Below are 26,091 nucleotides of genomic sequence, written 5' to 3' on the forward strand. Positions count from 1 at the left end.
GCTTGCCTTGTGATTCCCTGTTGGCACTGGGCCTTCAAGAGATAATCCCTTTGGTTAAGTGCCCATCATCCTTATACCTTGTCACTGGCTGTTTACCTGCACACATCCTCAGATGGGGAACTTGTAAGTTAATCCCCGTTAGCCAGCTCTAGGGAGACACCTCATTTTGGTGGCGAAGTTATGTCGTCTTCGGTGCAAGGAAACTATTTATTTTCATTGCAACTCGGAGAGATCATCCATCATAATCATACTGAATTTAAACTGGAATTTGTTCTCTGAAATGAAACTGTGTTCAAAGCTTTCCTCCTGTACTCAGGGCCTAGAAATTGGTTCCCTGAAGAGATGGGAGACAATGTCTCCATATTAAATATAGGAACTTTGTGTAATGGAGACAGTTGCATCTGGCTCAGGTCTCGCAAGAGAAGCAGGGGTGATTTCTTTTTCATAAGGAGGATATAAACCATATTTAATTATTATCCCTTATAAGGATTCTATAAAGAAAGCATATCTAGGAAAACTTTTAGTTAAGCTATAAAATATAATTTTCATTTCATGGCTTCTGTGACTACATGAGAAGAATAAAAATGGAATTAAAAGAGAGACTTAAATTTACTCACTTTCATGAAAGACAAATGTGTTGAAGTAATGGGCCACTACCTCATGACAACGCACATTACAGGCTCATATTTAACCTACTTTTGGCTAATTGCAATACACTCTGTCTCTAGCATTTTCTCTTGTCTTCGTGCAGTGGGAGCCACATGAAGATGTGAACCTTTAAAGAAACCTGACTTACCAGCTTCTTTAAAGCACAAACAAGTTCAGGAATCTAACGTGGAATTTTTATAGGAGCTGAACTCCATCCAGTCTCCAAGTACTCATAAAATTCAAGGGCTTGTTTTTGCACATCCCTAAGTATAACACTTAATGTTCTGTTGTAACTTCCCAGCGCTCCCTCGTCTAATAGGCACTGAATCTAACAGTTTTACAGTTTGGGAAGACTCGGCGCTAGAAAAATGTCAGGCAAGTCTAATGAGGCTTCAGATCCCCTGGTTTGCGCTGGAGTTTAATTTAAAGTTACAATGATGTTTTAACATGTTTGCTTATACTTGACTAAAGAGGATTCATTATTCCAATGACATAACCTCCAGACAATGTTCTGGGGATTGATTTAAGATGTGGTGGTAATTCCAACAGCCTTAATGCAGAGTTGAACATCTGTAACAACATTTCATTCCGCTTTTCATCGGCTTTCTGTTTTCCAACAAGAGTAAGGCAACATCTTCCAGAAACACTGGCCAGGATTTGAGGCTTACTTCAAAATGATCATATAATTTACTAGATTTTTTTTTTAAAGAAGTATCTCCCTTTTTCTTCCTAGCCAGGCTGCAAACACTGGGTGAGGGTTCACCAGTGCCTCTTTATGGGTCCTTGAAGGGAAATGGGACAACAGCTATAGTCTTCAGTTTTCCCAAATAGCCCAGTGCCTATATGTGATGGACTCAATGGTCAGCTCCAGTCTGGGGCACATTCCCTCTTCCCCATGTCCCCAGTGAGATTCAGGGGGATGAAGCCCTTCAAGACTTAACTGTGAATTTGTTGGCTGAAGTTAAAAAATAGTTCAAAGCAAATAAAATCGGGAAAGTAATAAAAGGCAAACAACCCGTAAACATGAGTCAACTAGCTATCTCCATTACGTTATTAATCACCACATCTGGAAAAACCCACATCTGTACACACTTAGCAGGTCATTAGTAATGTCATTTCACACTGGAATCACTCAGAGTAAGAGTCATGCAAAGTGGTTTGAACACAAAGCCATCTAGCTAACAGGGCTTCTGACCGAAGTCTGCAGCAAGCTGCTAGTTTGAGGGTGGGGTCAATTTAATAATTATTTATTGTTTTCTTATGGCTTTTCTGTTTGGCATTCTGCTGCTCAACAAGCTAAATGCATGCTGAAATCCATGGTAGTACATCTCTGTCCTTCAACTGGGCTCATTTTGTTAAAGAGGAACACTGAGGGGTGCAGTACAGTTATCAAAAATTGGGATAGGTCCCAGTACTCCTTCACCTGGCTCAGTCACAAGCCGAGAATTGGGAGTTGCGTTCTTGAACTCAAATGGGTCTTTGTGATAGCGTGATCTAGCTTCAGCCTTGACTGCCAAACAATAAGGAGAAAAGAAAACGGAAATTAATCCTTAGTGAAATTTTTCATTGCAAAAGTTCCAAACCAATTTTGATGTTGAATAAAATCATTGCTTTGGATTAAAATGGAGGTTTCTCCCTCCTGGTTGAATTGAAGGTTTATTTATTTCTATTCTTTTACCCAGATGACTTCCTGAAATTCTTTTTGCTGTGTTTTTGTCATCAATGTCAGTAGGGATAATATCTGAAAATTTGGAAGACAATCTCCTTCTTCAATAATTTCCAGAAATATACAGAGTCCCCCTCCCTTCTCCCTTACAATATGTGCATACGCACAAAACCCAGTTTAGCAGCAGGATCAGATCCACTATCTCCTGAAAAACACTGAAGGAAATCCTACAGAATGATCACTACATTCTAAGTCTTTCTCCCTCAGTGTTAATTTGCTTTTCATCTCAGACTACTGGCTTGGCCAGCTCCCTGGGTGGTAACATTGCTGCCTAACTTAAATGTCATGGGTTTGCCACTTCTCAGAAAGAATGATATATAGGACTGGGACGTAACTCAGTGGTGGAGTGTTTGCTAGCATGCACATGGCCCTGGATTTAATTCCAACACTGCAAAAATGAAGAGAAAGAGAAATAGTCATGTGTAGTATCTTTTTGTATCATCAGTGAAAATGTGTGTGTTTTCAGGCTATGAATATTATATGACTAAAATTGAAAGTAAGGGTGTGGGCAAAATTTCTGGGACAGAGATCTATCAGTGTGCTTCCTAGTTCCTATGGGCTTGTCAAATTGTACCCCAAGAAAAATCATGAGTCACAGTAGCATGGTCATTCTGCAATTCTCCATGGACAAAGCTCCAGGCTGATCAAACCTTTCACCAGGCAGGCTGGGCTAGTTAGGGCTCAATGTGGTCAATGAGGGCAATCCTTGGCTTAGAGCATGGACTGGCTCCTACTTTACAGAGGGATATTTCTTGTCCTGTGACTGTAGACTATCAGACCCCTGGTTGCCTATCACATGGATGTGACTGGTGAGAAGGTGTGGATGTTCCCTTAAGCAATGATGGAGAAACAACAACAGATACCAGATAAATAACCCATATTGTGAGTTGGCTTCCATATTCGTTGTAAAGGAGCACTTGGCTGCAGTTTCAGGATGAATCCCTTATTGGGAATGTCCATCAATGAGGCTGAGCAGCTAAGCATGGCTGGGATAAGGTAAGTCAGAGACAAGGTCTTTGCCAAGAAGGGTCGTGGGCAGCTCAATATCAGAGCTTAACTGGTGATACATTTTGAATGAGAGGTTCTAGTCTGAAAATCTTAGCGTATAACCAAGCATTATCAAGAAAATCAATCTACGAAGGTATTTTTTTGAAAGGTCACAGCAGATACTAATACAAGATAGTAAAACGATAAAGGATGCTGCCCCTCAAAAACAACCCCAACAATCAATTTCTCAAACATAAAACTCTAAAATTGAATGAATTTTCATATACATTATCCAATAGGATAACTTCACAACTTATAGCTGAAAAATAGGAAATACAAATATTTTGAAAACCCAAGGTGTGGGTTAAAAAAAAAAAAAAACTGTCATTATATAAATGAGAATGAGAAATAACTTCCAAGTGGCCCATCCTGCACTAATACGGGCACAGGGAACACCCGCCCCATGGTGGGCTGACGGGGGCAGGGAAGGGGGCTTGTTGGTGCTTTTTCATTTCCGGCTTTTGTGGAGCTAATAGGAGAATGGGGAGGGAGACTTTAAGGAACAATGGGTTATGTAGAAGTTAATCACAGGGTATATTTCTGGCGCTATTCACTGCCTAGGAAACCTGAATTGTGTAAGTTTGAGTCCATCAACACAGAGTAATGAAAGAACTCAGCTCCTACATGAGAGAGAGAGGAAAATGCCATATAAATATATTAACAGGATCCACACGACCTGGAAAGCAACCTTCCCTGCAGAAATATGTTGGGCTGAATGGAACCTCTAGAATCAAACTGCAAGATGTACCCATGGCACCCATACGACCCCCACTCCAATCACAGACTATAAGCCACATCATGTTTTACACAGATCCTGGTAGAACCTTCACCAAAGTTCCCAATATCTAGAATCTTGGCTTTTATGTCTTCACTGGAACTGCTATAATCACTTGCCCAACACCATCCTGCTCAGTATTTGGTAGAAAATTCCTTTCAGAGATCTAGTTGCTTTTAGCCTTTTTCTTTAATTTATTTTTGAACATACTGTCTCTATTGCCTCAAGGACAAAGAAAAGTCTCAAAAATCACTAGGTTTTAGCTTCTTAAAGATGAGACACAAGAGATGAACAATGGAATTCAGAGAGGAAATGCACAATTGAAATGAGAAATGCAAGAATATTCCTGAAATACAGTAACAGAGCTTGGAGATCAGGAAGATAGTAGGAGAGAGGAGATAATTTTCTCTTGAGTCAAACTGGCAGGGTGGGGCATTGCAGAGTCCAATAAAAATAGCCCTTCCCAATTTCCCTTCCCTCCCCACTCCTGACCCCAAGCAGATGACCAAGGCTTTTAGGCCAGAGGTGGCTCTATTTGCAGCATTCCCACGTGTGGTACATGTGTGAAGCACAATTCTTAGAGAACAATGAAACCTACCAAGTTCCTGGCAACCTTGGCTGCTTTCTCACCTTTCTCACATTCAGGGATCATCAAACTATAGCCTAAAATTGGATTTTGTGCAGCCCACAAGCTAGGTTACGTTTTAAATGGTTGGGTGAAAAAAATCTAAGAAGAATCATATTTCCTGTCACAGTAGAATCATATAAAATTCAAATTTCAGTGGCCAGAAATAAAGTTTTATCTGACCATAACCACCATCATTTGCTTACATATTGTCCATAGCTGCTCTTTATGACAGAGCTGAGTATCTATAATATGCAGCCTGAGATATTAACTAACTGACCCCTAAGAAGAAACATTTGCTGACCCCTAAAGCAAATCTCCACATTTTCCTAGCTTTCCCATTTTCCAAAAGGATGGTGCTCTTCCCAACCTGCCAAGCAGCCAAATGATCAAGGAAACATACACACAATCCATTCCAAGAATGCCGACCTGGGAAAGTGGATGGTAGAGGTCATTTAGTGATTCCATGCCCCTCCCACCCAGCCTGCCGTTAGCCCTACTGGTCCCCTCACATTTGAAGACTTGGGTCAGGTGAGTTTTACCTTTCCTACTTAAGCTAAGTTAGAGCCGTCCACCCTGTACTTTGAGAATCAAGGCAAACCACATCTACAGGGAGCAATTTCTCGAAGCTGTCAGTCCACCCTGCGAGAGCCCCGTACAAGACAACAGATTAACCATTAGACTAGATATGTTGAAAATATACAGCTTCAACCTTTCCCCAGCTAGCTCAGAGCGATATATAGATGATTATTTCAACCGTCAGCTGCCGCATAGATTTAAACCCCTGCACAATAACTCCTGGATTCATCTGCCCCTTGTCAAACTTACACAGCTTTAGTTGGAGGATACATGGTGTGGCAGTTTCACTGTGAATCCAGAATGATCCAGACGGCTGCTGTCTCTTTGTTAACAGGAAGCCAAACTGATGAGTTTGTAATGCATTTCTTATCAAAGGTAGTTTCAGAAAAGAAAATGTGCCCATCAGTTGGGCTACAATTTCATATATACCAGATTATGGGCTTAATCAGAACATCTCTGTTATTTTCTTGAAGAAATAGATAATTCTGTATCCATCCCATTAAAATCATTTCCTGCCAATGAATTATGTATTTATGAATTTATAATTATCTAGCCTTGATTTTCCCCCTCCTGCAGTATACTTAATAAAATCATCAGCTGCAGCCTACAAAGCAATGGTGCTTAATAGATACGAGCATGCTAATTTATTTTTTTAAGTTAATGCTGATCTTTTGGAGCTGTGCGTTGAAAACGATCATTGTGAATAAAAGGGATTGCAATTTTCAACTCACACATTTAACAAAGACAAAATGGACTGTAGGAGAATTTATGAAGCCTGGAAAGGAACTTATTTCCTAATACGGTTTATTATCCAATAGATTTGGATTTGCTATAGGTCAAATCAGGTCTATGCATCAAGAGTAAATGCCTATAAGATGCCAAACACTGTTGGTGGCACAGTGAAAGGGTTCACATAAGAGGCAGGTGCTAGCTTTCTGTTGTCCTTTTTGTTTTCATGCCTACAAAATTCAGTGCTTAACTATTTGCATTAAAATCAGTATTTATCATGTCTTCATATAAAATGATGACACACTGTCCATCATGAATTTTTTTTCTCTATTTTGGTATTTTAAATATGCATGAAGCTCTTGATTGCTGCGGTACCCCTTAAGTTTGGTGCCCAAAGCAAATGCCTCACACACCTCTGATTAGACCCCCACCTGGCCCTGGCCATTTCTCAAGGGCAGTTGAGGTATTGGTTCTACCACTCTGCAGAACTGGACAAGGCAAAAATAAAACACGAGTTATTTTTTGGATCACTCCGTGCTGTTTGCATGAGATTGTTAAGGAAGGCCCTGGCAATGTGTGCATCCTCCTGGATTTACAAATTGTCAGACATCCAAAGGAGTAGAGAAAAGATCATGCTGCCTCAGGAATCTGAGATTTGCCACCTGCCCAGGGTGAGAAACAGAAAAGAGAGATGGGGTCAGGTCTCCGGTGGACTTTACTTCATTCCACATCAATTCTCCTGGTTAACACAATGCTGGTTTACATTTTCACTCTGGGGCAAAAGTTTTCATTTGCTTATATGTTTTGACTCCGATCTTCTTTCTCTGTTTCCTTCCCCTCCCCCTAAATAGCTTCAAATAAACATGACTGGCAGAAGATGCCAATCATATTTTCATTTCCATTTTCACTTTGCTATTTACAACTTTTAAATTAATGCTTGCCCCAATGATTCTGCTATGGGAAGACTAGCCTAGAATCTAACTGGGTATGAGTGAGATTGTTTTCTAAACCCTAAGATGTTATACAGATAAGGACTGTTATTATTATTAACTGCATTATTATTATCACCTCATCCATAAATACCATATCTGCCATTAAACCAGTTGTGTCAAGAACCCCCCGGAATTCTAATATGTATTCTAGATGGTTGCACCGATACTTTCTCTGAAACTCAGATAAAGGTAAAATGCATGGATTTTTAGTGCAACCCAGGTGCCCGATGAAGAATGCTCTGCCAGAACACTTTAGAAATACAGTATGTTTTTAACCTTGGGAGGTAAGGACCAGACAGGATTGTGATTTTACACTAAACACAGCATTTAGTATATTTCTTTAGGACATAGTCACCTTCTAAAGATGTTCTTGAACTATAAAATCATTATCTATGTTTACTATAATTTATCATCAGAGACATCCTGTGCAATATTTTAAAATGCTCCTGCCTGGTGGCCTCCTGTTTAGTCAATACAGCTAGAGAATAAGGTGTGCAGAGCAGCAAGCCTGGAAGTGCTCTGGGGAAGTTCTGGTCTCACCCTTTCTGGGATCAAGGTTACACTAGCATGCAAACCCAGAACCAGAGTCTGGGTCCTCTGATTGTGATCTTAGTCACTCACCACCAGCATTCTGCCCAGGAGATCAGTGTGGGCATATAAGCTTCTGAAATCAAGTCACCTGCCCAAATCTCAGTGCTGACCCCTTGAGTGCTCTGATTTCAGACAAGTTACTCAATACCCTGATGTCCTAAGCTCTGCCACTTTCCTTGCTGGACAGATGAAGACACCAAGTTTCACAGATTCTGTGGGATTCAGTGTGATAGCCAGGGGCTACAGGTTGACAGCATAAGGATCAAATTCTGCCACTGGTGGGCGCTGCTTGGCCCCACTGTGTTGGTCCACAGAGCTTTACATGTGGATCTTTTAGTCTGAAGTTTGTTCATAAAAACATGAATTTCTAACAACTTCTATTTAAAAATCTTGCAGAACGCTGGATCCCCATTCCAAGAAGGTACCTTTCTCATGGGGCAGGAGCTTACTAGCTGGTCATGTGCCCCCCTGATGCCTATTGTACCCCCAGTAATATGGCAGGCATCCCTCATTACATTTTTTGTCCTTGGTTTCAATGACACTCAAGGATACTATCCTGAGACAAGGATTTCAAGGCATGAGCCATTTCTCACAAACATCAGCTCATATTAAGAGGTAAAAATAGTTAAGAGTTAAGCACAGAGTCCTTGAAGCTATACTGCTGGGTCCAAACTTACATTTTTGGCAAATTATCCAACTTTAGTTTTCTCACTTCTAAAATGGGAATAATGGGAGAACCTAGCGCCTAGGGTTATTGTGACAATGGACCGAAAACAGGAAGTGCAACTTACGAGAGTACCCAGTAAGCTCTTACTCAATGTTATCCACTGTTGCTTCTTGGAGGAGTGCAGGCTGTCTGCTCTGGGGTCTTTCTCCACAGGCCAGTCTGCTCTTTTGATGGCACTCTATAGAAATGGGTTCAGATTCTCTCCCCTGCACCAAGTAACTGAGCCGGTATCCCAGCACTAGAATGAGGTGGGCGTCCCCTCCCCCACCCCATCCTGGGCCTTGCATTTGACCGTCACCTTTGTCCCATGTTTCCTATGGCCCCAGTGAACTGCTCAGGTCAAATAATTAGGTTTGCCAAGTGTCATAAAAACAAGAAAGCCAGAAAACATTTAAATGGGCTCAACTGGAGAAGGCTGGAACCGTTCAGGGCAATAACAAATGAAAGTCAGATGGAAACATGGAGAAACCCCACTGTTCCTTCCAAATTACAGGAAATTCATGCTGCCTGCCTGCAAGGGGCTCTTCCCCTTGAATTTCTAGTGGGGGGAGGTCATGATTTTGACATGTGGTGGAAGGGTCAGGGGAGTGATGGGCAGGAGGCAGTGACTCCTTTGCTAGGCCTTTCCACCATGTCTTCCCTTCACCTCACCACTGTAGCCTCCCTTGAGGAAACAGGCAGGGGCTGCCTCTTCCAGAAAGCCTTCTAGAGTGATTGCAATGAGGTAGATTTCTGCGTTTTGTGAAAGGTTCCTTGGTGATTCTCATCTCATGCCCTGAAATCTCCTGATTCTTGTTGCATTATTAATTTGTTTTCCATTCAATGTGTCTCACTCCCCCAAGCAGACATAAGCTCCTCTACTGTAGTTTACACATCTCTGAATCTCTCACAGTGCTGAAACCCTGGTTAGGTTCCTAATAAACTGCTCTTAGTAGCCAGAGAGGTGGCACTGAGAGGGCAGAAGCACAGCCTTGTGGTCAGGAGTCTGGACTCTAAGCCTGGCTTGGATCAACTGTGTGGCATTGGCAAGGCATTACCCCTCCTGGGGGATTGGCATTAATTAAATATAAGACCTTTTCGGCTCTGATTTGTCATGATTCTGGGCTGAATGCTGTCTACTGTTACTTGGCAGATATCACAGGAGCCAGCCATTGACTAAGAACCTCATAACTATCCAGTCACAAATAATTATCCAGCACTTCCTACCACACTCAACCCAGAAGAGCTGCAGAAGAGGAAAAGCAGGGTGCATGGGCCAAGGAAAGTGTGGTTTGCCTCAGTGGTTCTAAGCCCCGGGCTTCAATAAAATGAACCAAGAAATTTCACAGAACTGCAGTGCTTAAGACCCACCCCAGACCCATTCAAGCAAAATACTGTGGGCATTGCTTTTTCTTTGAACTCTTTTTAAAGATACATAATGAGAGAGAGCCACAAGTCTAGCTGGAGAAATGGAACAATTACATCTAAAATATATATACAGTAGCAATTCATAAGTTATGAATTACTGAGTTAATTATTATGTTATATAAACACAACTGTACAAAAGATGCTGGATGATAATTCCAAGTGAGGGCTAAGGGAAATGTCCTCGAACTAGAGAGTGGGGTGTAACGGAAGAAGCGGTAAGACTTGAAATAAGAACTGGATGGCTAGAGGGGTCAGCCTGACTCTCCTGCAGACCCCCAGAGCTGAGCACAGGCCTGCAGCACTGGGGGCACGTGTGTGGCTACAAAGTGTGGGGAGGGCATGCTAGGTGAACAAAGGCCAGGAGGTTGGCAAATGCTAGGGGACAGTAAGAAAGTCAGTTTGGCTAAAGCAGAAAAATGTATCTGAGGGTGTAGCTGGATGGGTAAGGGACAGATAGGCTTTGCATTCCACAGGACAGAATTTGGGCAATCCAGATCACCTTGAAGTCACTTTTCTTTCCTTCTAAATACTCAGATTCTAATCACAGTGACTCAGGAGGCTGAGGCAGGAGGATCAAGAGTTCAAAGCCAACCTCTGCAATTTTAGTGAGGCCCTAAGTAACTTGGAGAGACCCTGTCTCAAAACAAAAATATTAAAAAAAAAAAAAAAGGGCTGGGGATGTGGCTCAGTAGTTTAGTGCCTCTGGATTTAATCCTTGGTACCAAAAAATAAATAAATAAATAAAAATAAACACTCAGATTCAAGATGATACTGAATGGGGTTTGCATCTTGGAAAAATCTATCCAAAACAGCCTTGCTCAGCCCACTTTCTGGCCACTTAAGTTACGTGGACTTGAGATAGGATAGATACGCAATTGCATGGAACTAAAAAAATGAGGCCCCTTGTGTCGTCCAGCTCCCCTGGAAGTCGTTTTCCATCCTAGGGTGTGGATTCAATAGGAAAATAAAGTTATCTAATGCCTTGTAAAGATGTCCTGTGAAATCCAGGAGGCTGACTCCTTGTAGAAAAGTTAGTCAACCTAAGCCTGACACCAGGATGGTTATCTCCTCTATTCAACTACCAGGGAATACCTGTTCTGCAGTACAGAGCACTGGAGAAAGTCACCAGGGTTTGACTTTTCTTTTTGTTAACATGGAAACTGACTGCCATTCAAATTTTCAAAAAACATCTGGCAGCAAAACCAGTGCTTGAAAGTGAATCACTGAGAAGACATGGTTTCCCCGATCCTCTGAAGCTTGGTTTTGTCTGATCAATAACACTTCAGGAGGTTCTCTATCAAAATCACATAGGTGAATTAGATAAGAATGCACATTACATTATCCAGATCTCTGACTGGCACCCTTACCCCAGTAAACCTAAGAAAAGTTGTAAAAGTTCAAAATAGAAAATTCCTATTGGATTCTCAAAATTAATGGTTTCAAATAATTAAATTACAAGAAGTATAAAATATATGCAGTCAAAGTTCTTTATGGCCTGCTAGGTAAAATTTAATAATGAAGAAAATAAACAAATGAGTCACCCAGGGTTATATTTTAATTCTTCCCATCTATACCTTAATAAATCCACTTTCTCCAATACAATTCAGTGTTCACACCCAAATTCCCTGTACAAATGGAATAGTGGATATTTTTTCTATATTGGTAAAAGAATGTAGATGTGTTTTTTGAAAAAAAAAAGTTGAAAAATAGGTTATGTGTGGACGAAAGAATCAAAAAGTTGTTTCTTGGATGTCTTTTCTTTGGCTAATTGATGATGCCCGTGTTGAGCTGATCTGTTTTTTGAGAATACATTATTTAAAAACAACAGAACAGAAAAACTCTTGTCCTGTTGGTCAGAATTTAATGCTGGTCCCAGAGAGAAAAGCAACAGTCTTTGGTTAACTTCAGAGTCTAGTAATGATTGATAAAAGGGCATTATGCAAAATTATTTTATATAGGACATTATTCTAGTACATCAGTCATCGTTCTACAAAAGCTCCTCCTTATCCTTGTATGAACGGATGCCCAGGGAATTAATTTGTATATATAAATAGATTAAACTAGGGATTTGCAAATGACAATAATCAGATAGTGGAGGTGAGCCAAACAGTGGTGAGAATCTGGTATTGTATAGTTACCTTTTTCCTTTTTATTTTTTAATTTCTTTTTTTATTTTGATTCATTGTACACAAATGGGGTACAACTTTTATTTCTCTGGTTGTACACAAAGTAGAGTCACACAGTTTGTGTAATCAAACAAGTACATAGGGGAATGATGTTCATCTCCTTCTATGATCTTTCCTCCCCTCACCCACTCCCCACCTCTCATTTTCCTCAGTACAATCCATCCTTTCTCCATTCTTCCCTTATCTCCTCCACCCTCCATTACCTTTTTCCTTTTTAAAACACAGTAATATTTATTAAATTAGGATTTGCTCCAAGTGAGCAATCTACTAAGCAAGTTGGAGTTAAAAGAAATGTTGAAATTGAGAGTGGTTGTCTTAATGGAGGTATGGATCTTTAGAATGAAGTTTTAGATATTCGTTTCAGAAAAATAAAGGAGAGAATCATCAGAAAGAGGAAAAGCAGAAAATGGGGAGGGTAGAGAACTGGACCAGGACTCCAACCAGGGAGAGTTTCATTTATGGAGAAGCACTGCCACCTGCTGGTAGGCCTGCATCCCAAACCACTCTGCGGTTTGGGACCATCTATCTTGCAATCTATGCATAAATATACAGCAGTATTTCTCAGCTGCTGTTATACATAAGAATTTTATTACCAGTCGGCAGATTTCTAACACACTGGTTGCAGTTTAATAATCCTCTATTACCTGAAGTATGGGTTATATAAAAACCTAGAATGTTAATTGTTGACAAACCAATTCTAATATGTAAAGCACTGTAAGTCACCCAGTAAATATCCAAATAAATCAAAAAGGATAGCTCCTTTTGTTCTAACAACGTGTTATTAAACACCACAACTTGATCACTTACATGAAAGTAATGTTTGTGCAATTCGATGTACTAAGAAATCATGAAAAAAAGAATAATAATCTTACTGAGAGCTTTTCCCTCATTTATAAATGAGAGGAAAATATTTTGCAAAGAATATTTTTCCCCTTTCTTTAGAAAGAGTACCTAAACCACAATGTCATTTAGGAAATTTGCTCATATAACAAAGCCAGAGTTATAAATAACTCAGATTACATCTATAAAATGTTATATATTTTAAATGGCAATAGGGAAACTGTGGAGAATATAAGTCACTGATACACTGAGCAGAGAAACAGTACCTGTCATTTTTCAGAGAAAGATCACACAAACGCGATAGCACAGGAACAATAAAAAGAAGAAACAGGAATGTGATAGTGTCTCTGATTATATCTGCAAAGGAAACTGTGAAATAAATTAACACCCAAGTACCCACGAAAGGCATAGTGTAGCTTCATTGCAACTGATTGGTATGCAACAGAGAAGGTTGGTGATTTTGTAAGAACAGAAATAAAGTATAGGCTGTGAAATCTGATGGTGATAACTAATGACCACACTACTTAAAACTCTGATTTGATCTTTAACAGGAAAAGAAAAAAAATAAATAAAAAAGTACTCTAAAGGATAGATGAATGCGCTAAGGATTGCATTTTTCACTTGGAACAAATAAACCCCAAATGGGATCACAGGGCCCCAGGAAATGAAAAATGACAGTTCCTATGCTGCTCTGATTTGATCTCAAGCAAAACTACCATGCTGATAACATTCCAGGGCTTAGGAGGAAGGTAGAGTCTTTCTTCAGTTGTTCTGGAAAGGAGGTGAGTGCCATGCTCCATTCAGCTGATGGGAAGCCCACTCTAATTTCAAAAAGTTATTGAGATTTAATCTCTAGCAACAACAGAAATAACTCATGCAGCGGCAAAAGAGGATCCCTTAAGACATACAGATGCATTCGTATTGTTTCCAATAGAAACAGTGGAATCCTTTTACATTCCCTTTCTGCACACAACTGAGCTGGTTAAGGCACCTGAGTGAAAAGAATCAAATGTCAGAATCTTCCTTTCAGCCCAGAGTGTCTCTGCTACCAACATAGGCAACTTGACTAGGAGGGTCAAGGCGTGGACACCAGGCATCTCCTTTCCCCACTCCACTGGCTACCAAGGCTGAGAAGAGAAGTGGCCAGGAAAAGATTCAGGCAGATGAGGAGGGCATGGGGAAAACTGGTGAGGTTCAGGGTTGTCAAGATTTAAGCTGGGGATTTACTCTGCTAGCCAGTGTACTAGGCCAGCAAGGTAAAGTCTAGGCAGCTGGCTAAGGCCTGTGATTAGAGGGGCAAGCCTTGCTATCAGAGAAATCGGGATAAGTTCAAATGCCTGAGGAATCACAGGTGGATGGAAAGAGACTTCTGGATCCAGAGGGTAGAATGAAGCCTCACAGAGCAGCAGAATAATGGGTTTACCTTGCCTTCCCAATGCACATATCTACCCACCAACACTCCAAGGCCCAAAGACCACCACGCAGGAGTCCAAACACCATGATCCTGTCAGCAGAAGCAGTGGAAGACAATAGCTAAACTGTAGAACCAGCCTAGGTGCCCTTCAACAGATGGATGAATGCAGAAGAAAAAAAAAATATATATATATATATATCTATATATCTGATGGAATATTATTCAGCTTTAAAGAAGAATGAAATTCTGGCATTTGCTGGTAAATGGATGGAGTTGGAGAATATCATGCTAAGCGAAAAAAGCAAAGGCCAAATGTTTTCTCTGATATGTGGATGCTAATTCACAATAAGCAGGGAGACTAGGGAAGAATAGTGTTACTTTATATTAGGTAGAGGGAAGTGAAGGGAGGGGAGGGGATATGGGGGTTAGAAGGATAGCAGAGTGAAACAGACTATTACTTTATGTACATATATGACTGCATGACTGATGTGATCCTGCAGTATGTACAATCAAAAAATGAGAAATTATACTCCATTTGTGAGATTCATCAAAATGTATAAATGCATTCTACTGTCATGTACAATTAATTAGAACAAGTTTAAAACATTTTTTAAATAATAAAAAAAATCGTGTGCCTGTACTACACACAGAAATCTACAGAGTCTCTACCAAATTCTAATGGTATCCTTCACAGCAATACAAAAAAAAAAAAAAAAAAATCCTGAAATTTGTATGGAACCAAAACACAGATCAAATAACTAGAGCAATCTCAAAAATAAATAAATAAAGGAGTGACCAATTCTAAATCAATCTAATTCAACTCTTTGTTGAAGAGTCAAATGAATTGGCCGTTCAGAAAGCAATGTTTTGATCAAGATGGTATAAGGGAACAAGAAAGAAGATCTTTGACCTTGAGATTCTCTCTTATCTTGAGACATGCCCAGTTGACAACAAAAACATATTCCTGACCAAGTTCACATGTCATTCAGGAAGTGTCTGTTGAATTCCCACTGTGTCCTTAGGGGCCACTGCCTGCAATATACTAAGGAATCAAAGACCAATGAGACTTCTTGCTTCTTATTGTTTACTTCTTAAAAAGACCCACATGAAGACTGCTCTACATGGAGCTTATGTGAAGTGTTATACCCAGGCTTATAGAAGAGAGACTCATCAATTCTGACTTGTACCTTCCAAGCAAGGATTTTTCCCTAGAAGTTCAAATGACAAAGTTTTTTGGTTGCAGTGGGCTGTGCTCTCTCTGTTGCACCTATTCAACTTTGCCATGGTTTCAAAGCAGCCCAGGACAAGAAGCAAATGAATGGGTTTGACTGTTACAATAAAGCTTTGCTTACTAGAACAGGCCAGATCTGGTTCATGGGCTGCAATATGCTGGCCCCTGCTTTAAAGGGTTGGGTAAGTTTCAATCAGCTGGAAGAGGTGAGGGTCAGAATCAGGCAGAGGGTAACTTTTTAGTGTTAAGTAACACTAATGTCAAGCAACATGAATAACATGTTAAGAAACAAGAATGAGAAATTTTGGGAAAATACTTGACTGAAAGATTCCTATATGGAGAATGCAACTATATAAATTGGTTGAAGCCAAATTGCAAGGGGCTTTTGAATGCCATGTTAATAACCGAATGTTCGAGACTGTGCTTTCATTAGAGGGTACTGTTTGTCCAGGGAGGAACTGAAAATTTTCCTGGAATGGCAACTTGATTAGATGTGTGCTTTAAAATAACAAACTTGGTAGTGGACTGGTGGTCAGGAAGATGAATTGGAGGGTTAACAGTGATTGATCAGGAAAGAAAAACTGGGTCCCTGAGATTGATAGTGTTCCTGACAATGTTAAGAGAATGTTTGAAATGCAGTTTCAAAGCAAGGGGCAGTGGCAAAGAAGGGTGAGGACCTGGCCCCGACCCTGGCCCAATCCTAGTGCTAACCTCACTAATGAGAACATCAACAAGAAACAGAGCCCGGATCCTCATAAAGAAATGCAGGAAAGGTGACACTACCCAGACCTCAAAAAAATGAGTTCAGAGAAGATTCTCATGGAGGAAATAAATACTGATAGAATTTGAAACGAAAGAAATGCTTCCCAATCTGTTTTCTCCATTTGTTCTCCAGCCTTCCATCGATGGTCCAAGAACACACTGAATTTGCTGACGATCTCCAGGTCCACTTTAAAGACGGGCAGGTTATAAAGGCAGAGTTTCAGGACAAGGAAGGAGGAGACCCAAAGTCACCATTTTCTAAAGATCCTAGGGCCTAAAAAGACTTTAGCAAGCACTGCGAGATCAGAGATAATAAGAAACATGTTTGTTATTTATCCATCAAATATGTATTATACAATCTGGGAGATGTGTGTTCCTGGTTATTTTTTTTTTCCTACACTTCACCAAGTTGTGTTCCAAAAGGCCTGACAATAATAAAACAAGGCTGAATATGACTAGGGAGGTTCTTTGAGGAGTAGTTAGCAGCCACCATTCATATGTGAGGGTTGGGGGCCATTTGTAGAAGGACTACAAATGAACTTGGTCTTTGAAGCCTTCAATAGCTGGCAATGTTCTGACTATTGATAACCTAAGTCACCAGGACTCAGATAATCACAGGATGGGGGGGGGGGCAATTTTCTGTTCCCACCTTGAAGAAAATGAAGAGAGACACCTTAAAAGAGGTAAAGATGATTCTGAAGGACAAACCATAAGAACCTTCTGGGCCTAGAAGCTGAGAATTCATAACCAGAAGAATAACACTGACATACTACAAGATTTCTCTACTCAAAGAATAATTTATTTTTTTCTCACAAAGCTTACTAGAATGTTGGTAAGTAGACTTCAGCATTTTGGAAGGATTTACACCAGCAAGAATTGGAAAAAAAAAAGGGGGGGGGGACTTTTAGGTTCTGTTTCAATCAGAAAAATGAGGAGAGTCAGAGTCTCAGAATTTAAAGGGGCCTTAGAGATACCATCTTTCAATTTCCTTATTTTTCACACAAATTTTGCAATGCTTCCTGAGTAGTCAAGATGGAAACCAATGCCCCAGGGAGATATTAGCCACCTCCTGGCATTTTTGTGGACTTATTTCTGTTAGAGTATGATTCCCTGATCTAGAAAGTAAGGAAACGGACTCAAATTTTAATTTTATAGTCTGATAAACTAAGCTGTTCAAATCTTGTCCTTGTCTCTGTGAGCTTCTCTAGCTATAATGGATGTGCTGTTTTATGAAGTTGTCTGGACAAGGCTCCATCATTGGAAAATAAAACTAAAGAAAACATTAGCTGTGGTTAAAGTGATTGTTCACTAAACTTCCCATCAGTACCGTGTGAGATTGCAATATTCTCCTCTGGCAATCTACTTCTCTGTTATCTCTATTATTTCACATATTAATGGAGGAATGATAATAGTAACAACAATGAATCAACTTTCAACATGTGCCAGGCAATCTTGTAAAAACTTTATCCTTGGGACCACTCTGAGATAGGTCCTATTATCATCTTCATTTTATAGATGGGGCCACTAAGGAATAGAGTAGCTCTGAGATGACGCCGATGTTACCCAGATAAAATGATATGATGTGGGTGCCTTGAGAAGGTTAGTCTCATACACACCTGTGACATGACTCTTACTATAGCCAACAGCACCCACCGAACATCCACTTAATGAACATATCAACATATGACCACACCAGGACTACTTCCAAAGTCCCCAGAAAACAGACAAATCTCACCCCTTGTCTCTTTTTCCCTGTTCTGAGTCTCCTTGAGCCTCAGGCTTTAATTGCCAATGAGATCACTTAGCTCACTGTACAGTAAGGAGAATGCTAATATTGACAGAAGACAAGACAGGAGATGTCTGAGTCCCATCTTCATCTTAATAGCAGAAACCCATGATGGAGCAGGCTTCCAGTGATAAACTCCTTGCAAATTTCACATCCATGTCCAAAGACCAGCAGACCCCAGTGACCTGAGCTCCTTCATCCCTGTCTGTATTCCTAGCATCTTTCATACTTTTGTTTTCACCTCCTGGCTCTTCTCTGCAGGTCACTGACACTTCTTTTGCTGTAACACCTGTTTGGGGCTTTGGCTTCGAAGCATCCCTGTTGAATGTGTTCTCTCAGCTGGATGTGTTACAGGCCATATCTGGAATTGTACTCAGCTGCACTGGAGAAATGGCTAGCTCGACCTTGACAAAGTGCAGAGAGCCATTCAGAGCCATCTGAAGGTAAGAGGGTGCTTGGTGCAGCCTGAGAGAGCTCTGAAAGCAGTCAAGACAGTTCATGGCCTCTTCCTTGTCTTGAGCAGAATAAACAGAATAATGACACTTTTAGAAAATAGCTATGGGAAATTCAGCCTTCCCAAGGTGGAAAGAAATGTCACCTGTGTGCTGCTATTGGATTAAATCTGCTGTTCTGGAGTCAATGGTCCTGATAGTCATGAGTGGCCTTAGGTGCTTCTCCCATTTGGGCACAACAGGCCCCTTTCCTTATATTGACCAGATTTGATGCATTATTTCTGTGCCACTCTGACTTGCAGAAAAATGACCAGGTTTTCTGAAGTTAATAAAACGAAATGCAAATGTCACAGGTCCTCCATTTTCTAGAACAAAAGTTCTACACGTGGCAGAATCCCTAAGGAAGGTAGCCTGTAGGTCCATTCTTGACTGAGGGTGATCTAACAGGCTCCAGCCCAGAAAGCTGACATTGGCCAAGATGAAGACCTGTGTAGGCTCTCCTGATTGGAGAAAGTGGTGGATCTTTGCCTGTGTGCCTCTTTCTTATGAGTTGCTTCTAGATCTTCTTTCCCAGTATTTATCCTTCACAAAGGATACTGACTGTACCTACCAGTGGCTAATTTTCAAATGCCTCCAGTTACATTCTTGTTTTGACTTACTACATTTCCCTCTCTTAATCTTCTTATGCAAATCTGTTCTTTCTGTTTACATACATACATTCTATGGCAGGCTGCGTAGAAAGTTTTAGGGAACTTCATGGATCTGGGGGCATCTTGCTTCTATCCTACCACCTAGTAGTTCTTTAATGGTTGGGAATCCCTTCATTAATTCATTCTTTTACTCATCAAATATTTGCAGACCTGGAATCCTTCAGGCCATTTCCTACTCACATATTCTTGCAGAGACACGAAGTCCAGTCAAAGATGCCAGTGACCTTGGAGGGAAGGAAGGCAGCCCTTAGGTCCATGCTTGACTGAGGGTGATCTAACAGGCTCCAGCCCAGAAAGCTGACATTGGCCAAGATGAAGACCTGTGTAGCAAACAGTCAGATCCACTCCCAGGAGATCCCGTGTGCTGTGCGGTCCACAGATGCCCCGCTGCACTATGGACACATCTGCTACCGTTCTAGCTCTGAAGTTGGAGTCTTCTCATTTCATTTAAAAGTCTGTGTGCAGTCGATCAAACCTGATGTAGATCTGCCTCTAAAGACTCCACTTCTGAGTCTGCATAAGGTTTTCTCTGAAGCCCCAGGAATGTTTAGTGGTACTCACCATGCCATGCTGAAGGGAACAGAATAGAGGCTTTGGGGTTTGTTAGAAGAGTCAAGGAGAGTTTTTCTCTTGAAGGTAAAAGGACAGCTCCTCTGAGGATGAGCAAATGAGATAGTCACGGAAGAAAAACCACTTTTGTTAGACCATCTGAGCTGGACATCAGAAGAACTTTTCCTTGGAATAAGAATCTATGGACCTGTCTAGCAATCTCCCTCTGAACCATGCACTATCTGGCTATTTGAAAGAGATCTTTTCAATTCCTCTGAAATTTCTAATGTCTGATGTGAGTCTGTCTAAGGATGCTGGACTTGGCTCCACCCACTGAAATTGCCTGCAGGCAAAGTTCAGCTGTGGAAGCAGAACTCTTTAGGCAAAAGTGAAGATGGAAGATACTCTGATTGTCTAAATAATAAAGCATGTTGGTTTGGGAGAAAGCCCTAGAGAGAGGGGAATAACACAGATAGTTGGCAAGGTGCATTTGGCCATGTTCCACTTCTAGAAGTTGGCATTCTTACCATGCACAGTCTACCAGGGTGAGGAAACCTAGGACTCAAAATATTTTTCCATGCTGTTTTAATGACCCTTTGGGGTTGATGTTGTGCACAAATGCAACAATCATGAGTGCCAACATAGAGACACAATGAACACAGACAAAGGTCTTATGCACAGAGAAACAGAATGGAAAAGAAAACGGTTCCATGGCACTTAGAATTGCCACATGGCTCCCTAGGATTTTGTGTGGCAGTACTTCACAGGAAATGTGTTTTGTATTTCCAGTGGAATAGGGTAAGTGGTTGAAAACTATGGTGGATTTTCAGTGAATGGGATGTGAAGTGCTTATTATTTTTTCCCTCCATAGATATAAGGAGACATTCTGTCTCCTTGAGAAAAATGGGAGGAGAAAAGTCTCATTACCATACACAGGGATTTTAAAAATAATCCCAGGAGCTATAACTGAAGCTACCACACACAGCTGGAGCCAGGACTCTCAGGGCTGTCACCTGTTCCAGCTGGACACGTGACCCCACTGGCTTTTATCTGCCGCTCAGCCGGGGCTGGTGCTGTCACATAGGGAACATGAAGTCACCCACCTGTCACCTTTGACACACTCAAGATGTGAGGTTTACTCAACTTGGAAGGATGGTGAGGGAGGAAGAAGAACTACTGGGAAGGAAAAAGAAATTGCATAGAGCCTCAAAACCAGTAGCAAGACGTGTAGCCTGGTAGGTCTCCAGCCCTGGCCCAGAGATAAGCAAATCTTCCACTAAGAAGAAAATGCCATTGAGTTCCAGTAGGAATCACAATGGCTACTGGTCAGCTGGGGAAAATTAGGCTCATGAAATTCAACTAATGGGATTCAACTGTTTCGGAGGCATTAATTAGACTTTCTTTTAAAAAGACTGTAACTTCTTGGACTTGGCATTTGGATAATGCGCTTCAGCTGCAGGGATCCCACAGCCGGCGAGAGCCTTCCTTCCCACGGATCTTCGGAGCAGCCCAGTTCCGCCACCTTCTGTCCAGCCTCACTCAGTTCCTCATCTCCTCCCCCAGAGTGGGTCTCCCAACTGCCTCCTCCCTGCTGGTTCCTTCTTTTCTGGCTGCCAACACAGTATCATGAAAACAGTTTCTCTTGGTTGATTTTCCTGATCAAACATCTTAAATACTTTCCATTGTATTACAGACTAGGACCAAAACCTTTGGTTGGGGCTCTGCCAAGTCAGGGCCCCACTGGACCCTTGGGAGACTCCTCTGCCTACACTGTCCTCATCAGATCTCAACTCCAGCTGCTGGGCATCCAGTTGCTTTGCAGGGCACTCACTCTAGGCCTCCCAGATGGCCTCCAGTGTTCATTATGGGAATCTTCATCTTTTCCTCTTTCTTTGGAAACCAACAGACCTAATGATCTTATTCAACGACGTAAGTAACTACATGCCTTGATCTACCCCACAGAAGGTGGAGCCACATGGCTTATGTTCAAATTCCAGCTCCACCACGGAACTTGCTATGCAACAACCTTGGCAAGACACGACTCCTGTGTCCTAGTTGCCTCATCTATAAACGGGGCACTTTATAGATGTCTCCGTTTGCAGTTGACTCTATTGCAAATAACTGTAGCTCATAACAAAGATTAACTTAATTAGTATCTGTCGGGGACATAGAGTAGTACCTGCAATGTAGCAAATGTATCTAGGAGTTAATTTTAACAATACAAACATGTACATCCTAGCTGTGCAGGCAGACTGTCCTGCATAGAGTAGAGTAGAAACTACGCTGTCTAACCTTAACACGATTCCAAGTTAACCAAGTGGCTGTTTCCTGATACTACCATGTTAACAAGGCTCAGTTCCCTGGTGATGGAGAACAAAGATAATAGTTATAGATCTGTTTGAGTAGTGGCCCTCTGCTCAGATAAGACATAAACATCACCCTTGCCTCCAAAAGGGGAGTTTCTCAGTCAGTCTTAGTATGCTTCCCTGTTTGTCTCTCCTCATCACTGGGCATGATCTGTTTATAATTCCAACATCCACTCCATCTCAAAAATGCTTTCCATCCAGCTGCCCTGTGCTTATGGCTTCTAGGCTTCAATGGGAATCAAAGAAAGATCCCTAATACTAAGATCTTTTCCATGAGCATGCTGGCAAGCGTCCTAAATTTACTAGGCCATGTGACAAGGGTCCCTCTCAGATGAAGTACCCAACTGACATGATGGGTACCATATGAAAAGGGAGAATCCCAAGGCATGATGGAGACCAGAGGTGCCATACATCAACTGCTGGTCTCCGTATGGATGGGATTTTTAGGCAGGATGCAATGAAACCTGTGCTGCTACCCCACAAGCCTCTCTCCAGTGGCTTTGCGCCATTATTGGTCTGGTACTAATTTGAGACAATGCCCAATCACATCACAACAAATTAGCTGCAGACACGCGATAGCAATCAACTCAGGGGGCAATCTTGAATGCAGGCTGGGGGATTCCCCAGCTCCATGAGCTACACACTCCCACAGATGTTTCTAAAAGCTCTTCCCAGAGGCCCATTTAGAGAGAAATTAAATGCAACTTTGACTTAATTAACGTTTTAAATGATAATGAATACAATGTAGATTCATAGGAGGCATTTACATTGTGTTGTAAAATTGATAAAAATTTAATAACTCTTTGTTAATAAGTTATGTCTCCCCAGACCCATAAAGCCTAAGGCGCTGCAAACTCCAGACTGGGTCTAATCCAGGCTCCTGGTGCAGGTGGAGGAGGGAGGCAGAGATGGACTTGACATTTGCTCCAAGCCTGCTCTAATTCAAACCTCTGCTTGTTCATCAGTACTTTATTTCATAGAGTAAAGGTCAGGCTTTGGGCTCAAGGCAGAGCCCTGACAAGAAAGCTCAAGTGGAAAGCAGGATGGCCCTGGCATCTGTCGCCAGAGATAGTGGAGGAGGACGAGATGCATCGCTAACTGGCCACATCTGTCCTCCACCAGGAAGGTAAGAGGAAGAATCCACTGCCTGGTGGTAGGAGCTGTCAGGGTGAGTATTCTGACAACCGGCCACTGTCCTGAAATAAAAAGGCAAACATAATTTCCATGTCACCTTGCATGAGGACCTCTGCTTGGCTTACATGTGGCATGCCAACGTCTTTTCTAGTTTCTCTTTAAAGAGCCAGGTCATTTATTATAGTGCCGTGTCCCTGGAAAGGAAGGTGGCTAAGTGACAGAGTACACACAAAGGACCCTTCCGTCTCCCCTCATTCTGACCTTTCTACTTGGTGTCTCTCAATGCTGTTTCAAAGAATTTCTTTTGAAAACCTGGCTGCCTTTTGCCTCCTGTTCACTTCTTCTTTCCATATGCGGTACACTGCCATAGCATATTTATCTTAAGGGAGTCAACAATACCTTTTTGCGGGTGAAGGGGCAGGTAAATCAAGGTCCCCAAATGCGAGTCAACTACTTCACCCAGCACTGAACTGCAAAAAAATAGCTCTTTGTTCTGGATGATTTGTTTGGAATTTTTTAGAGATCAATTTAAGAAAATTTTCTCAAAGACCATTTGGCTCTGGCACAATTTTTATCTTTTATAGTGCTGATCAGTGACTATGTGGTGGCCCATTTCCAGTCTACCTACTGGTCAGTGTGGCCACCAGAAATCAAGTAAGAGGCACGGGCTTCTGGGACCAACAAAAGTGCCCCAAGTCTCCTGCTGAAGATATTGTCTTAGTCACATGGCATGACTAAATCTTATCGCTGGCCTGTTTTCACTTCCTGGGATGAAATGCAAACGGCCAAATCAGGATGCATGGGCCATGTTGGCTACCACATCAGAGCCGAATCCAAAGGTTTCTTTAGTTATTGATGTAAATGTGTGTAACGGATATTGACAGAAAAAGGGGGCCAGGGAGGATCACGCTGGCATGAGAAAATGGGTTAAATCTGGATACCCCAATGCAGGGGCTTAAAAAATAAAAATACCTAGGAGCAGGGATGGGAAGAGGTGGACAATGGGTACAGTTTCAGTTAGATAGGAAGAACAAATTCTGCTGTGACACGCTTGGTTGACTATAGTTGACAATAATGTAGTGCGTATTTCAAAATAGCTGGCAGAGAGAATTTGAATGTTTTACCACAAAGAAATGATAAACATTTGATGTGATGCATATGCTTAATTAGCCTGATTTGATCACTGCAGGATGTGTGCATATGTATATGTGTGTATGGAAAACTCACATTATACCTCCTAAATTTGTGTCATTATTATATGTTGATGGAAAACTGTAATCAAACTAATATGTGCTCAGTGTCCTTCGACTTTCCTTTACCCATTTCTCTCTCACTGGTGGCAGTGGTAAGAAGAAGTCATAGGTTTCCAGGGCCCAAAATTAAACTTCAGTAAAACTGAGGATTGGGGAAAGTCTCCCAAAACTATACATAAAAGGGACAAGATAATTATGGGTTGTTGGTCTTTAAAAGCAGCTTATTAAATTAACTGTCCCCTCCACTGGCATCCACAGACTAGCAGCATAGGCATGTCCTATGATGGACTTTTTTCTAGAGCCGTTTCTATCCCTGCCCTAGTATCTGATTTTATGTTCTTCAAAATGCCATTAGTTCACTGGAGTGACTGTAGTTCTATTGACAATGTTAATTCTCTGCCCACACAAACCAAAGGCCACTCAGGATAAGCTGATTTTTGTTTATTATCTGACAAGACTCGAGATTACTCTAAACCGATTTTGGTATGTCTCCCTTCAACCTAATCTTATTGGACTTCTTCTCTCAGCTTACCCATCAGAGTTGAATGCCTCCATGTGTTATATTTATACCTGAAATAAAAGTCATGCATAAATTTCAAATTAGCTACAGTAGTTTGCAAAGAGTTTGTGCAATCACGCAGGTTGAAGCTATAGAAAGGTTGGCATGAGTGATCACACGTATATTTTAGCTAACACTAGTTCCAAGGGCAAGTGTAAAGACCTGTTTCTCTTCTACCACATGATTAATTTGATCCCACCAGAGTTATCTGACAGTCTGTGACCAGAATCACATCAGGCAGGTCTCAGCAGGTCTGAATCAATAGGGTTCTAAGTTGTCACTGCGTCATAATTTTAATTGTCCCTTTCTATTTGCACTTAGCAATCAGATATCAGACTGGATTGAAAGAGCAAGAAACAAGTTCCAAAGAGAGAGAAGGAACATTTCACGAAATTATATTGGGAAGGAGTGGAACTGATTAGAACCTTCATCTCTATGTATGTATGCATGTACTGTTGGACATATATTTTTTATGTTGAATCACACTAGAAGACAGTTACTTGTGCAAAAGGTGGTGTGCACACCATCCTGGTGTCTTTTACCAGACCTGGCACTCTGCCCAAGATCATCTGAAGTGGAAACAGAATCAAGATGATCAGAAAATGATGCTATGTGTTCTGATTCTAGCCTCCAGGATTGGATGTTTCAGTCTTCCAAAAACAAAGGAGTCTGCCTTGTATCCTTATTCTGTCACTGTCTTATGTTTGTCATACATTTTGTACTTTTTCTTTTCTTTCCTTTTTTTTTTTCACCTTTTCTACACTAGGACTTTCTCTCCGAAGGTCCTCCCTTCAATACCTTTGACCTTCCATCTTCTCATGAGTTCAATGGAAAGAGACAACTGGTCTCCCAGCAGGGGACTTAAGGAGGGCTGATCCTGGGTAATGGGCCACACCTCCAAAGAGAGGTGCCTGAACAGGAGGCGGCAGGCTTTGCTGGTAGAAGACAGGTTTGGTAAACCGTGTGAACACTTCTAATGCTTCACCCCCCCTCTGGGAACCTG

At 41.3% G+C, this 26,091-nt stretch overlaps 1 protein-coding gene across 27 annotated transcripts in view; it reads right to left on the minus strand.

Annotated features, from left to right (window-relative positions):
• Positions 1-26,091, minus strand: part of Kcnma1 (potassium calcium-activated channel subfamily M alpha 1) — a 723,575-nt gene that overhangs the window by 94,583 nt on the left and 602,901 nt on the right. For 2 of the 27 annotated variants that reach the window (XM_047552158.1, XM_047552156.1), the window contains exon 19: positions 2,072-2,158. The exons of the other annotated variants lie outside the window; for them this stretch is intronic. In XM_047552158.1, coding sequence (XP_047408114.1) covers positions 2,072-2,158 — 87 coding nt within the window. The remainder of the gene's footprint in view (positions 1-2,071; positions 2,159-26,091) is intronic. 27 annotated transcript variants of the gene reach the window in all.

The sequence above is a fragment of the Sciurus carolinensis genome, chromosome 5 (assembly GCF_902686445.1).
Source record: "Sciurus carolinensis chromosome 5, mSciCar1.2, whole genome shotgun sequence".
Classification (NCBI taxonomy): Eukaryota; Metazoa; Chordata; class Mammalia; order Rodentia; family Sciuridae; genus Sciurus; species Sciurus carolinensis.